The sequence below is a fragment of the Takifugu rubripes genome, chromosome 18, assembly GCF_901000725.2.
Source record: "Takifugu rubripes chromosome 18, fTakRub1.2, whole genome shotgun sequence".
Lineage (NCBI taxonomy): Eukaryota > Metazoa > Chordata > Actinopteri > Tetraodontiformes > Tetraodontidae > Takifugu > Takifugu rubripes.
In genome coordinates, this window is record NC_042302.1 from 9,822,203 (window position 1) to 9,835,221 (window position 13,019).

General features: G+C 50.7%; 3 protein-coding genes across 3 annotated transcripts in view; 1 reads left to right on the plus strand and 2 right to left on the minus strand.

The window, feature by feature from the left end:
* LOC101073258 (leucine-rich repeat-containing G-protein coupled receptor 5) overlaps positions 1-3,414 on the minus strand; it is a 13,877-nt gene extending 10,463 nt beyond the window's left edge. The window contains exon 1 of the mRNA XM_029825395.1: positions 1,578-3,414. Within this exon, the coding sequence (XP_029681255.1) occupies positions 1,578-1,819 (242 nt within the window). The 5' untranslated portion in view covers positions 1,820-3,414. The remainder of the gene's footprint in view (positions 1-1,577) is intronic.
* Positions 3,415-3,459: 45 nt separating this feature from the next.
* rab21 (RAB21, member RAS oncogene family) lies at positions 3,460-9,390 on the plus strand. The gene is made up of 7 exons (XM_029825398.1): positions 3,460-3,888; positions 6,871-6,930; positions 7,650-7,757; positions 7,831-7,894; positions 7,977-8,031; positions 8,107-8,195; positions 8,294-9,390. The coding sequence occupies exons 1-7, from the start codon at positions 3,751-3,753 to the stop codon at positions 8,431-8,433; spliced, it is 654 nt and encodes a 217-aa protein (XP_029681258.1). The 5' UTR covers positions 3,460-3,750; the 3' UTR covers positions 8,434-9,390.
* Positions 9,391-9,755: 365 nt separating this feature from the next.
* On the minus strand, positions 9,756-12,254 carry LOC101067360 (tetraspanin-8-like). The gene is made up of 8 exons (XM_003977152.3): positions 12,035-12,254; positions 11,209-11,397; positions 11,054-11,128; positions 10,865-10,960; positions 10,580-10,687; positions 10,463-10,495; positions 10,309-10,392; positions 9,756-10,141 (listed from the first exon to the last, which is right to left on the minus strand). The coding sequence occupies exons 1-8, from the start codon at positions 12,092-12,094 to the stop codon at positions 10,001-10,003; spliced, it is 786 nt and encodes a 261-aa protein (XP_003977201.2). The 5' UTR covers positions 12,095-12,254; the 3' UTR covers positions 9,756-10,000.
* Positions 12,255-13,019: the final 765 nt, after the last annotated feature.

Sequence of the window (13,019 nt, forward strand, 5' to 3'; positions counted from 1 at the left end):
CGGACAGGTGGACGGGCGGACAGGTGGACGGGCGGATGCTGTGGCATCACGCTGGCAGGCTGGAGTATCGGAGTGAGAACACCACTGTCAACAGATACTACAGGTGTGTCACAACAGCGCGGTGTCGGGAAGCATGTTAGCTTTAGCCTCAGGCTCTTCCATGCACGTGAAGAGATGCATCATGGGAATATCCAGAAATGGTCAGACGACACGACCAGTACAGGTGTTCAGCAGCTCCCAGGACAGGACAGAGAAAACTGATGTTTACCTGAGTCCAACTTCTGATTAAAGCTTAAATGAAGACACAAAGAACCTTTGATTGTGTGTGTGTGTGAGTGTGTGTGTGTGTCTATGTGTGTGTGTGTGTGTGTGTGTGTGTCCATCTGCCTGTCTTAGACCAACTGTAAGGAAAGTGCTTTCATGCTTTCTTTTCAGAATAAAAGGTTTCTTTAATGAGAGTGAAATTTAAATCCTCGACATTGTGCTGCTTTAATACTGCAGCCAAGACAGGCAGGTTCACACACACACACACACACACACACACACACACACACACACACACACACACACACTCTCACCTGCTGGATTTGAATTAGTTTTATTGTTTGTTTGTATTTGAGCCACGATGTACACTCACACTCACACTCACACACACACACACACAAACTGTAAAAACTGAAGTTCTTGAACCCGTCGGTGCTGCTGAGAACAGAGAACATCAACATCTCATCAAGAAGGTTCTGCTGAGCATCTCAAACTGGACCTGACAAGCACGGAGATGAGGTCACTTGTTGTCGTGGTAACCAGCAGGTTTGACACGTGTTGAACCTGTGGGTTCTCCTGAAGAATATTCCAGGACCGACGGTTCTTTGATAGTTCTGGGAACATCTGCAACAGCTCATAAACGATGCCTCCTGGAGGACCTGGGGACCATCTCCAGAACACGTGGAACCATCTTCCTGAACAACTAACAAAGGTTCTACGTGTGTAGAACGTCTCAACACCTCTTCAACCACTCAAAGAACCTCTTAAAGAACTCGAGAACTCTCCAAAATTCTTTCAGGTCCTTATTCGTAAGTGCTCTAAGAGCCAGTGTTGAACTGTGAAGAATCACTGCAACCACTCAGAACATAGCAGGGATGACTAGAACCTTGTTCCCCAGAGGTTCCTGGACCTGTTCGAAGCCTGAGGACATCGGGGCAACATCTGCAGCCTTGGACGAGAGCTGGAAATCTGAGGGAGGCCTCAAATGTTCTCTGTGGTTCTGTGAGGTTCTGTGAGGTTCTCTGTGGTTCTGTGAGGTTCTGTGAGGTTCTCTGTGGTTCTGTGAGGTTCTCTGAGGTTCTCCTTCTGCCCCAGGTTTTACACACTGAGCACCAACACGCGGGCGCGCGGGGCAGATAAACAGAGGGAGCGCGAGGCAGGTGCTCCTTTTCTCACGAGAGCGCAACATCCAAACACGCACATGAAAGTGCGTGCTCGCACGCGCGCGCGCACACACACACACTTGTTCTGGGGGCGCTGAGCCGCTCTGGGTTCAGCGGTTCTGGTCGGAGAGGCAGTAAAATCGGACTTACAGGTATGACGTGAACACGCTCAGGTTGGCCGGAACCTCCCGGAGGCCCAGGTCCGAGCAGTCCACCCGGTGCAGCAGACCGACAGCCTCGCACCGACAGCGGCCAGGGCAGCCGCCTCGGTCCCCGGAGGTCTCCCCCGGCGGTGGCAGCGTGGAGCTCCGCATCTCCGCGCCGACCCAGGAGCTCCTGGAAGCGGCCGTGAAGACAGCAAATGCGGCCAAGAGAGCCGCAGACCCCGGCATGTCTCCCGCTGCTGCTGCGCCCCGGAGCCTCAAGTTTGTGGACAAAAGTTTCCCCAAAATACCTCAAAATCCTGAGAAGGCAGAGAGAAGCCGGAGCCTGGGATCCGGATCAGGGTGTGTTTCAGGGCGCTGCGACCTCTCCGGAACCTGATCAGATTAACTTAATCCGGGTTTAAACGGCGAAATTAAAGTTCAGGTGCTTCGAGTTGAAGGCTGCAGTTTGGTCGCTTTCCAGACTGCACGCGTGCTTCAACACTGCAGGAGTGTGTGCGTGCGTGTGTGTGTGCGTGTGTGTGGGAGGGGGGTCACAGCAGTGTTTCAGCGTGTTGATACAAAAACTCAGAATCAAAGTTAATTTTAACCATTAAAAAAAAAATCAATTCCAGTCAAACAGGAAAATGTTAAGAGAGTAAAAGAACGTGAAGATTACTGAAAGAATCTCATTCTTGTACTTTATTACTTTTTGGGAGGAAGAGTAACGTTCTTGTTTCTTATCTGAGCGGATTCCACAACTATTATTGTCAATGATGGAGTTGATTAATCACAGATCCGTAATCTGTCAAGAACCAGCAAACTCGTGAAGAATCCCAGCAGATTCCCGCTGTCGTGAAGCATTTTACCAGTTTAATGACACCAGTTCATTAGAAATGATTTAAACTGATAGAAATGCTCCGTTTTTACTACCAAAAATGCCATTTCTGTCTGTCTTGGATGCCATTTTATTATTTTATTATTGTTATTTTTATAGCATATCCAGTATCCAATAATTAAATTTGAATTTTATAGATTTTAATCCAAATATGATGTCAATACTCTCAATTCAGTCGCACACTGCCACCTGGCGGTGAACTCGTGGTCCTACATCTCGACCATTTTAGTCAATAAATCACGTCATAAAAATAAATAACTTCATTGAAAATAACTGTTCTTTGTTTCTACAGAGATAAATCAGTCTACAATATGCGCTTGTGCCTTTACTATGTTTTTTTTAACCTGTTAGGAATATTCTAAGGAAGAAATGAATCTTAATTCGCTGTCCAAATAATTCCCACATCTGATAATGTATTGCTATCATTAATATTATTAATCTCGTTGTTGCTGTTGTCATTGTAGTTATTAGTGTAGTTGTTTCTTCTTTTAAAACTTGGAATAAACAAGAACACATACCGTCACATGCTTATTTAATAACATTCGTGTAAATCAGCCTCCATTCATTCCCAATTGTGCTCATTTTCCCCCAAACGACACAGTTGAAATCATATTAAACAATGTTTTTGTCTGTTGGGAAACGTCAGAAACCCCCAGCAGACCCGAGGGCCGCGCCAGGCAGCGATGTGGTCATGTGACGCTGCAAAGAGGAGAAAGCTGAGGAGACCTCTCACTCTGCGGTACTTCTCGCCGCTTCATCCAGGCTGCGCTTATGGTCCAAGAACAACAAAAGCAATAAAATCGTGTTCTTGCTTGTGAGTGAATAAGTAGTGATTAATAATATAACTTCAGAACAAACATGATTTATCAGGGGAAAGAGCAAGTGCTAGATAAAAAGGAGTTGATTTTTCACTTCGCACTAGAGGGAGTAGTGGACCATCAGTCATAGCACAGACGATCTTCGGAAGAGCTAGCCGGCTAACTCCTAGCTGAGACAGACGCCATTAGTTGGGCAACAAGCAGCAAACGTATCGGTGGAAGCGGCCGTCAGCCGAACCGTGAGAGCCGCCAGCGCCACCTCCAGCTCCGCGTTGATGCCAGTGCGCCTCTCTTATGCTGTCGAGGCGGTTTCGCCTTGATTTGAGCTGTTTTTCCAGAGACGGAAGCTGATGTGAGCTACGCAGGACTTCGGTTCCGACGCGGTTTGTTAGCATTAGCAGCCCCGAACTCCGCGCAGCTTGTTTTGGACATTCCGTGGAGCTCTCCAGAACAGTCCACCAGCGATGGCGGCTGCAGGGGCGAGCGGGAAGACCTACTCGTTTAAGGCGGTGCTGTTGGGGGAAGGTTGCGTCGGGAAGACGTCGCTGGTCCTTCGGTACTGCGAGAACAAGTTCAACGACAAACACATCACAACGCTACAGGTAAGAGCCGCTGGGTCGCGACTCCAGGCCAGGCTGGCTCCGAGCCATGACAGCCAATGGGTCCGATTACTGGAGCCATGTCTGCGGAGGGTTGAGGAGATGTTCGGAGGAGCTGCTGTGTGGACCCGCGGCACCACCGGGGCCGGGCCGGGCCGGGCCGGGCCGGGGGAGCGGGGTCAGAGGCCACCTGCCCCCAGGTGTGACCTTTAGGCCTCGCGGCACCTTTAGTTAGTTGTATTAAATAACCCGGTACCATTTAACATGCTGAGGAAGACGGTTTGCTCCGACCTGCTGACGGGTCTGACGGGTCTGACCAGAGGGGATGGTGCCAGATACCTTCTCCAGGTTCTGATGTTCTGCTGCAGGAGGTGTTAATTACAGCCTGAAACAGCCTCAGCTTAAAACGAGCTGGTAGCTGGTGCTGATGAGGCCCGACATTTGAGATGGACGGGCCGGCGGAGCAGTTATGGTGGACTGGAAGCCCAGTCGGAACCGTGGAAGACCAGTCGGAACCGTGGAAGCCCAGTCGGAACCGTGGAAGACCAGTCGGAACCGTGGAAGACCAGTCGGAACCGTGGAAGCCCAGTCGGAACCGTGGAAGACCAGTCGGAACCGTGGAAGACCAGTTGGACAGAACCGTGGAAGACCAGTCGGAACCGTGGAAGACCAGTTGGAACCGTGGAAGACCAGTCGGAACCGTGGAAGACCAGTTGGACAGAACCGTGGAAGACCAGTCGGACAGAACCGTGGAAGACCAGTTGGAACCGTGGAAGACCAGTCGGAACCGTGGAAGACCAGTTGGACAGAACCGTGGAAGACCAGTCGGAACCGTGGAAGACCAGTCGGAACCGTGGAAGACCAGTTGGACAGAACCGTGGAAGACCAGTCGGACAGAACCGTGGAAGACCAGTCGGAACCGTGGAAGACCAGTCGGACAGAACCGTGGAAGACCAGTCGGAACCGTGGAAGACCAGTCGGAACTGTGGAAGCCCAGTCGGAACTGTGGAAGCCCAGTCGGAACTGTGGAAGCCCAGTCGGAACCGTGGAAGACCAGTCGGACGGAACCGTGGAAGACCAGTCAGAACTGTGGAAGACCAATCGGAACCGTGGAAGCCCAGTCGGAACCGTGGAAGACCAGTCGGACGGAACCGTGGAAGACCAGTCAGAACTGTGGAAGACCAGTCGGAACCGTGGAAGACCAGTCGGACAGAACCGTGGAAGACCAGTCGGACAGAACCGTGGAAGACCAGTCGGAACCGTGGAAGACCAGTCGGAACCGTGGAAGACCAGTCGGAACTGTGGAAGCCCAGTCGGAACCGTGGAAGACCAGTCGGAACCGTGGAAGACCAATCGGAACCGTGGAAGACCAGTCGGACAGAACCGTGGAAGCCCAGTCGGAACCGTGGAAGACCAGTCGGAACCGTGGAAGACCAGTCGGAACTGTGGAAGCCCAGTCGGAACCGTGGAAGACCAGTCGGAACCGTGGAAGACCAATCGGAACCGTGGAAGACCAGTCGGACGGAACCGTGGAAGACCAGTCAGAACTGTGGAAGACCAATCGGAACCGTGGAAGACCAGTCGGACAGAACCGTGGAAGCCCAGTTGGAACCGTGGAAGACCAATCGGAACCGTGGAAGACCAGTCAGAACCGTGGAAGACCAATCGGAACCGTGGAAGCCCAGTTGGAACCGTGGAAGACCAATCGGAACCGTGGAAGACCAATCGGAACCGTGGAAGACCAGTCAGGCGCCGTGTCCTCAGCCTGGTCACATGTGCAGCCGTTCTGTCAGACTTCGGCGCTTTAAACGTGTGTGAAATCGGTGGAATCGGGGCGGGTGTGAAAGTGCTGCGGCCGACTGCGGTCGTGGGTCTGAAGTCCAGGAAGTGAGAGGCAGCGTTTCAGCCACTTCCTGCTGTTGGAAACGTTGCGTTCACTGCCTGTCGGTTTCTTCAGCACCTGCATCCTTAACGTTGGAAACTTCAGGACGGAAAATTGATGAATTATTTTCAAACCTGTTCAATCCGTCTGATTTAGTAACTATAAACTGTCAGTGAGTGATGTCATAACCCGTCACCAAACAACCCTAAAATGATGGTTGGGATGAAAGGAACTGATAAAGGAAATGGGTTGGTAGCACAGTGAAGACCCCTGTGTGTGCACGCGCACGTGCACGTGTGTGTGATGGGAGGATGAAGCTGAGGTCATGTAAGTGCTGACCAGCAGGGCGGTCACATGACCAGCAGGGCGGTCACATGACCAGAGGGAAGCCGGTCACATCGGATCCAGCTGATCCCTTCACAGACCAGGAAGAGGGACCAACTCCCAGAATGCATCACTCTGCCCTGATCCTCCTCCTGGTGCATTGTGGGATTGTAGCCATGAAGAGCACTGATCCTGTGTGTGTGTGGGTGGGTGTGTGTGTGTGTGTGTGTGTGGGTGTGGGTGTGGGTGTGGGTGTGTGTGTGTGTTCCTGTACATGCTACATTGGAGGACCGACACGTGTTTTCCTATCAGAGTCAGGACATCTTGTCTGGTGTCTTTATCTCCGTCCATCTGTCCTGGACGTCTAAATCACGCCGTCCTTGAACGTTCACCCAGACGCCCTTTGACCTTTGAACTTTCTGTGTTTTCACAGCTCTAACTGTTGTTTTTTCCTCCCGGCAGAGTTAAAGTTTCGATTTCTGCGTAAATCCTTTTAGTTTAGTGACACGTGAGCAGCATCAACTCAGATTAAAGAACAAAGTATGTTAATCTGACACGGCGTCATGACAACACTCGTGCATGTGCGCGTGCACGATTACCACAGCTTTGACTTTCAGTTGCGTTTTCATATATTCTTTAGTACAATAGTACAAATATGTGAATAGTTGCTCCGTGTCTGTAGTAACCGTTGTCAGGAGTGGCAGCGGTATCGCTGCTCGTTACCATAGTAACAGTCACATCTGCAAGGATTGATCAATAATCCCAATTTATCTCTGCAGGCATCGTTCCTCAACAAGAAGCTCAACATCACAGGAAAGAGAGTCAATCTGGCCATCTGGGTACCTCACACACACACACACTCACACACACACACACTCACACACACACACACTCACACACACACACACACTCACACAGACACACACACACACACTCACACAGACACACACACTCACACAGACACACACCCACACACACACACTCACACACACAGACACACACCCACACACACACACTCACACACACAGACACACACACACACAGACACACACCCACACAGACACACACCCACACACACACACACGCACACACACGCACACCCACACACGCACACTCACACACACAGACACACACACACGCACACCCACCCACCCACACACACACACGCACACCCACACACGCACACTCACACACACAGACACACACACACACAGACACACACACACTCACACACACAGACACACACACACACAGACACACACCCACACACACACACCCACACACGCACACCCACCCACCCACACACGCACACCCACACACGCACACTCACACACACAGACACACACCCACACACACACACTCACACACACAGACACACACACACACAGACACACACCCACACAGACACACACCCACACACGCACACCCACCCACCCACACACACACCCACCCACCCACACCCACACACACACACCCACCCACCCACCCACCCACACACACACACCCACCCACCCCCCCCCCCCCTCTTATGTAGGGTTATACCTGTGTGTGTGTGTAGGACACAGCGGGTCAGGAGCGCTTCCACGCGCTTGGTCCCATCTACTACAGAGACTCCAACGGCGCCATCCTGGTGTACGACGTCACGGACGAAGACTCCTTTCAGAAGGTGACGAGCCCGAACTCTCGTGCGCTCCTGCTGAGCTTCCTCACACTCCTGTTCCATCTGTTTGTGTTTAAAGGTGAAGAACTGGGTGAAGGAACTGAGGAAAATGTTGGGCAATGACATTTGTTTATGTATAGTAGGTGAGTTATGGGTGCCAACACACACACACACGCACGCACACACGTGGTCAAAGCTGACTAAGTCTGTTTCTTCTGTCTGCAGGGAATAAAATCGACTTGGAAAAAGAGAGACATGTTTCAGTGGAGGAAGCTGAGAGGTGATGATGATGATGATGATGCAATGATGATGATGCGATGATGATGATGGTGACAGTTACGGTGTGTTGTCATAGTTACGCAGAGTCGGTGGGAGCCAAACACTACTACACATCAGCCAAGTTGAATAAAGGCATCGAGGAGCTCTTCCTGGATCTCTGTAAACGTAAGACAAACAGGAAGTGACGTCGCTGTCCTGGAGCTCCTTCAGAGAAGAGCTTCCTGCTGGGAGAGTTGTGTTTGAGCTGGGATGTCTGTTGTCAGGGATGATGGAGACGGCTCAGGCCGAGGAGAGGATGAAGGGAAACGGAGCCAGCCAGTCCACATCCAACAGGAGGGGCGTCCAGATCGTTGATGATGAGCCACAGGCTGCACCGGCTGGGGGGTGTTGCTCCTCTGGCTAACACACACACACACACACACACACACACACACACTTCTGTTGTTGCTGCAGAAGAACATGTGACATCATTTAGTGTTATGCCTTCCATTGAAAAGAGTTTGACAGGACACGCACACAAACAAGCATTGATTAGAACACAGTGCGCCCTCTGTTGGACTGCAAGTAAACTGCAGTAATACCATTAGAAGCATTTATCAATTTCTGTTTTTGTTCACGAAGGGTGAGAAATTAGAAAACCTGAGTAAACATCAAAGACTTGTTGCTGTTTGCGTGGTTGATGATTCCATTACAAACTCAATTAGCATTTATTATTTATTCCGGGAAATCTCCATAAACTTGCTACATATACCTAAAGTTCATACAAACTGAAGAAAAATCAACAGATAAGGCAATTTTCATGATTTTCACCAACATTTACTTAAATGACTTAACACGTTTAAATATTGATAAGTTATTGATTAACGAACTAATACTTTAAGTCCCGAATGTGTTTGTCAATGTTGAGCAGCTGCTTTCATCCTTTTGTTCCTCTCACACACACACTCACATAAATAAAACGGCATGATTGGTTTCTGTGGAAGTTTTTCTTTTAAAGAATTAAAAAGCTGAACGGTGACTGTCTGGAGTGAACTTCTGATCTGAGCTCTTCTGTTCTTTCCCGTCCGGCTGAAGATGATCAGAGTCACTGGAAAAGTGGAGGCCGTCATTTTTCCCTGTTTTGTTTGAATTGTAATGGAGGGAAAATCAGCAACGTTTCCTGTAAATCCAGAAGTGAAAAACAGGTTCGTTAGAGCAGCAACGTGGCTCCTCGCTGCTTCCTGCAGCTGGACGCACAGAAGAGTAACGCATCGGTTTCAATTGTGGGTTTAAAGGAATAAAATCAGCACACTTTGGAAATGTAATGTTGAAAACTGCTGGTGTTGATGCTTTTGTAAAGATAATACAGAAATTCTGCTTTAAAGGTGTCGCGCTCATTTCCTGTCCCTGTTGTCTCAAACATTCATGTTTATTCGCCCGTCATCACGACCCGGTTCACAGAGACGAGGGGAACTCCCGAGCAGAACCGGCTCACAGAACCCAGGTGGGACCCGGTGTAGATACAAACCCAGTGTGCTGAACTGGGAACACAGCCTTGGGGTTCTGGTCCAGGCTGACCATGAGTCCTGAGTGACGACTCCCCTCCTCCTGATTGGATAATTAATCACTGACCCCGCCCACTTTGCAACCCCATAATATGCAGCAGCCTCGTTCCGGGTCGTCCAATCAAAGGTTCCATTTGTTGGTTACCTTGGACCCAGTATGAGCTCCAGAAAGAGTCAAGAATCAGTTTTAGTTGTTTTTTTAATTAAATCTTTGGAGTTACAGTAACAAGAAAAAGGTGAAAAAGAGTTCCCTCATCTAAATATTCCGAGCCCACACTGCTGATCGTCGAGGTTCCGGAACAGAAAACATCACAATAGAAAAACATCTGATTATGGCCAAAGCAGCACAAACAAGTCTTTAGACCTCCAAGCCGAGGCGTTAGAACCACCCAGAACCACCAGAACCCTCCGGCTCCTCCAGGAGCGCTAGTACAGGGGAGCAGACTGCAGCTCCTGGTACTTGGGCGGGGCCGTGGTGAAGATGGCCGGCACCGTCAGGACGGCGTGGGCTCGGGCCGGGTACCTCATCTGGTGGATCATGATGGACGACAGGGTCACGCCCAGAATCTGCACGACAGGGGGAGGAGTCAGCAAAAGGTGCGCCGACAGGATCAAGCTAAGGTACCGTTGACGTCACTTCCTGCTTTTTGTTCAACGTATAATCTCAGGTTACAACAAAAATGACAACTAGTTAATGCAACATCCTTCGCTTGGCTTCAAACTCAGAGTCTTACCGCCAGAACGGCCAGAGAGAAGATCACAGCGAGCATGATGTCAGCAACCAGCAGGACGAAGTAGACAATGATGGGGAAGCAGGGCTGCAACAGGAAGTCACGTGACCTTAGACGCCATCATCAAACAAAGAGAAACACAAGTGCCAGAACTCACCTTGCTGTAGATGGACTCTGACATCAAGGTCATCTGAACACGACACAGAGGTTAGAATTTAAAGCCGTGTGTGTGTGTGTGTGCGCGTGCGTGTGTGTGCGTGCGTGCACGTCTCACCCTGTAGCTGATCTGCTGACACTCGCTCTCCGTGTCGTCTCTGCACAGACAGGAGTCTGGGATCTCTCCCTCCCAGTCCTTGTAACTGAACAGGCCACAGCAGTGGAGCTGAACACCACAGAAGAAGAAAGCTGATGGAGATACAAATGGAAGCAAAAATCTGGCGGAACCTGCTCAACAGGCCTGTCCATGTCCCACAGACCCGGAGTTTGCTCCCATCAGAGGGGCTCTGGTCTGAAGAGGGAAGGTCCTGAAAGGTCCCCAAAGGTCCTGAAAGGGCCTCACCTCCTTCTGCAGCTCATCAGCCATGACCCTCACATCTGACGGGGCTTTGTCCAGAGGCACCAGCTCGCTGAACTTCTCACGCAACAGGCCCTCAATCTACACACACACACACACACACACACACACACACAAGAGTCAGTCACCCGAGGTTGCTAGCGAGTCAGTTGAATGGCGAGGGGGCGTGGCCACCTGTGAGCGGGCGATGACAGCAGGGATCCCAGTACGGAGTGTGATCAGACTCCCAATCACCATACACACCAGGAACTGCCCAAGACAGCAAGACACAGGTGAACAGCTGTTCTGTGGAACTCCAGTCTTCCTCCGGGATCTGCGCCTGTACTCACCACAATCAGACACACTCGGTTCTCTTTGTGCGCCCCATAGGCTCCCAGGATGGCGATCACCATGGTAACGCTGCCCATGATGTAAAGGATGATGAGGCCGGCAGTGCGGCCTGCGACCTGGTCTCCCCCATGGCTGCTGATGACCACCTGGGACAGCAGCGTGAGCCCCAGGATGACCGCCCCCACCACCTGGAACACAACACAGCCTCAGACCGCCGGCCCAGAACCAACTGCCACTATGACGTCACGTCACTTTGACGTCAGAACATTTTGTATTTTACTATTCAATTATTTTTACCGTCCAGGTCATCCTTAAAAACGTCTTTTTAGTTATAAAGATGAACGTTGATCGTGCAAACGTTTTTTTTTTTTTAAATAAATATGTAGGTAAAAGATTTGGGCCGTTTCTGAATCTGCGTCACTGAAAACACCAAAGGTTGCGACGTTTCTTCAGCTCAGATGTGAGCAAGAGCCTCATTTAACCCTGATTAAGAACTTCTGAATTTGAGCTTTAATAGTTTTAGGGAAGTTTAGGTGTTCTCTTTTAAACGTGTATCAAAAGTCCCCAATAAAGCTGTAAAGCTACACAAGATGGCGTCCAACCCAAATCAGGTCCATTTAAGGGCCAAAAGAGTCACAAAACTTTCCCAAAACTTTTTCCTTCCTTTGAACCCGCGTGGATGACAAACGTGCGCGTTTAAAGTCCAGTTTAAACGGGAAGACACAAAGTTGGCCGCGGACACGCGCTCACGCGCTCACGGTCACTGCGCACTTTTAAGTCCGGGACTTCCAGAACAAACAGGCGCCATTTTAAGCGTCAACTCACCGCGAAGAAGATGTTAAAGACGATGAAGACACGTTTGAGGCACGCGTTGATCTGAGCCATGGTGCACGCGCGAGGAGAAACGGGACAAAAGATCAAAACTGCTCACGAGACGAGACACAGAGCCCGACAACAGAGACGAGATCAAAGACGAAGTGCGGTGAGTTGCTTTTATGTGACAGGGGAGCCCGGGGGACGGAGGCGGGGCGGAGATTCCCGAAAGTGAACTGAGAGAAAGGGGAGTTCCAGTGAGGACAGGGCCCGGCTCGACCTGGAACCAGGGAGGGGCCAGGGGCGGAGGCGGGGCCAGGGAGGGGCCAGGGACCATGGAGGGGCCACGGGCGGAGGCGGGGCCAGGGACGGAGGAGGGGCCAGGGGCGGAGGCGGGGCCAGAGAGGGAGCATTCCCGACCGTGTCAGCGGGGTCTGGAACGGGCGGCGCTTTCCCCAGAAACGAAACCTCCGGGAAATGAGTCTCCGCGGTTGCTTCAGAGCCGCCAGGGTCGCTGGCGAAGGCGGCAGATTCAGGACCATGATCCCAGTTAGAGGAGCAGGTTCTTCTGCTCCTGATGTTATTATGTTTGAGGTCGGACAGGAAGCTTAAAGCCTAACAAGTTTCAGAGATCATGATCTTAAGGTCGTTGGTAGGGGGCGGATAAAGGGAGGGTGGGAGAGGTCCCAAAGCCTCTTGGCCCTGGTCCTTTCAAGGCCCTTCAAACAATAAATAAATAAAAGGCAATAAATCCCAGGTTCGCTGTTGGGAAGAGCGAGGATAAACATGGACAAGGCTGATACATGATCTGAGAATTTAGAATGTTAGATTTAAAACGCTAAGACGGCAGGAACGAGCTTTTCCTGCATGTGTTGCTAACAGCTGGTGTTAGGTTACTGCACAGGAATGTGCTCCGTGTTTAAGGTCGGGAACTCTTGGATGGATTCCAGAGAAGATTATCGGAGTGTAGAAGACAAAACTGGGTTACCGGACTCTT

Excerpts from the sequence above, each read along its gene's own strand:
- rab21 (XM_029825398.1), top strand. The coding sequence starts at position 3,751 with ATGGCGGCTGCAGGGGCGAGCGGGAAGACCTACTCGTTTAAGGCGGTG. Across the intron at positions 7,895-7,976 it reads CATTTGTTTATGTATAGTAG|GGAATAAAATCGACTTGGAA; the intron begins GTGAGTTATGGG and ends TTCTGTCTGCAG. Across the intron at positions 8,032-8,106 it reads TCAGTGGAGGAAGCTGAGAG|TTACGCAGAGTCGGTGGGAG; the intron begins GTGATGATGATG and ends GTGTTGTCATAG.
- LOC101067360 (XM_003977152.3), bottom strand. The coding sequence starts at position 12,094 with ATGGCTCAGATCAACGCGTGCCTCAAACGTGTCTTCATCGTCTTTAAC. Across the intron at positions 10,961-11,053 it reads CTGTCATCGCCCGCTCACAG|ATTGAGGGCCTGTTGCGTGA; the intron begins GTGGCCACGCCC and ends GTGTGTGTGTAG. Across the intron at positions 10,393-10,462 it reads CAGAGTCCATCTACAGCAAG|CCCTGCTTCCCCATCATTGT; the intron begins GTGAGTTCTGGC and ends TTCCTGTTGCAG.